The sequence below is a fragment of the Terrapene carolina genome, unplaced genomic scaffold (genome assembly GCF_002925995.2).
Source record: "Terrapene carolina triunguis isolate 2854851 unplaced genomic scaffold, T_m_triunguis-2.0 Scaffold1038, whole genome shotgun sequence".
NCBI lineage: Eukaryota > Metazoa > Chordata > Testudines > Emydidae > Terrapene > Terrapene triunguis.
Window position 1 is genome coordinate 1 of NW_020665389.1, and position 1,238 is coordinate 1,238.

Consider the following 1,238-nt stretch of genomic DNA (forward strand, 5'->3'; position numbering starts at 1 on the left):
CCCCCCCCTCCAAAGTAGGCCGAGCCGCAACCCAGCTGTCATTCTGACCCCCCCATTCCCCATCGCCAGGCGTGTCCCCCATCCCCCTTTCCTCACCCCCTTCCACCTGAGTACCCCCCTCCCCAGCTCCGCTGCTGCCTCTCACCTTGCTCAGGTCCTCATAGAAACTGCCGACCAAGCTGCGTCCCAGGAGGGAATAGTTTGGGGCAGAGCTCTTGTTGACGACCTTGGGCCCAATCATTGGGGGGAGCCCGTAGGCGGCAGGCCCTGGGATGGGGGGAAGAGGGGATCAGTGGGGGTCAGAATTGCCATTCAAACACCACTGTGGACAAATCAGAAATCTGACAGGGCAGCTCCGGGGCGTGGGGGGGAGGGCAGGGCAGGGCAGGGCAGGAGTGAGGAGAAACTGGGGAGGGGCAGAGCTCAGGGGGTGAGGGCAGAAGGGAATGGGGTGGGGGAGGGGAGGGCAGCAGTGAGGTGAGACTGGGGAGGAGCAGGGCTCGGGGGGTGAGGGCAGAAGGGAATGGGGTAGGGGAGGGGAGGGCAGCAGTGAGGTGAGACTGGGGAGGAGCAGGGCTCGGGGGGTGAGGGCAGAAGGGAATGGGGAGGGGTGGGGAGGGCAGCAGTGAGGTAAAACTGGGGAGGGGCAGGGCTCGGGGGGTGAGGGCAGAAGGGAATGGGGAGGGGTGGGGAGGGCAGCAGTGAGGTGAGACTGGGGAGGAGTAGGGCTCGGGGGGGGGTTAGGGCAGAAGGGAATGGGGTGGGGGAGAGGAGGGCAGGAGTGAGGTGGGACTGGGGGGAGGGGCAGGGCTCGGGGTGTTGAGGGCAGAAGGGAATGGGGTGGGGGAGGGCAGGAGTGAGGTGAACCTATAGGACTAACCTGCTTGCTTGCATATATATATATCTTTTCTTATAGTTTAAGTATTTGATGTATTGTAATAGGTTTATAAATTTATATTAAAGTAAGTTTGGCTGTAATGCAAAAAACCTACAGGCCATATCCTGTATGTTAAGCTAAGGCAAAGTCAGCATATCTATATTAAAACCTTTTACTCAAAAAGTAAAGTTAATCTATACCTTGTTACCTAAATAAATAAGTACCCACTCCTATGTCTATAACTTTTTATCTAAATCAATAATCAATAGAAAATGGCATAGGGTTTTTTTCAATGTTGTACCCACAAACTTAACAGGTACACCACAAGGAAACTTATGTGCGTATGTACATGTCATCAATA

General features: G+C 55.3%; 1 protein-coding gene across 1 annotated transcript in view; it reads right to left on the reverse strand.

Moving 5' to 3' along the window:
- Positions 1 to 145: 145 nt before the first annotated feature.
- Positions 146 to 1,238, reverse strand: part of LOC113408206 (outer dense fiber protein 3-like) — a gene marked incomplete at its 3' end in the record, with an annotated part of 9,956 nt that continues 8,863 nt past the window's right edge. The window contains exon 5 of the mRNA XM_026661360.2: positions 146 to 267. Coding sequence (XP_026517145.1) covers positions 146 to 267 — 122 coding nt within the window. The remainder of the gene's footprint in view (positions 268 to 1,238) is intronic.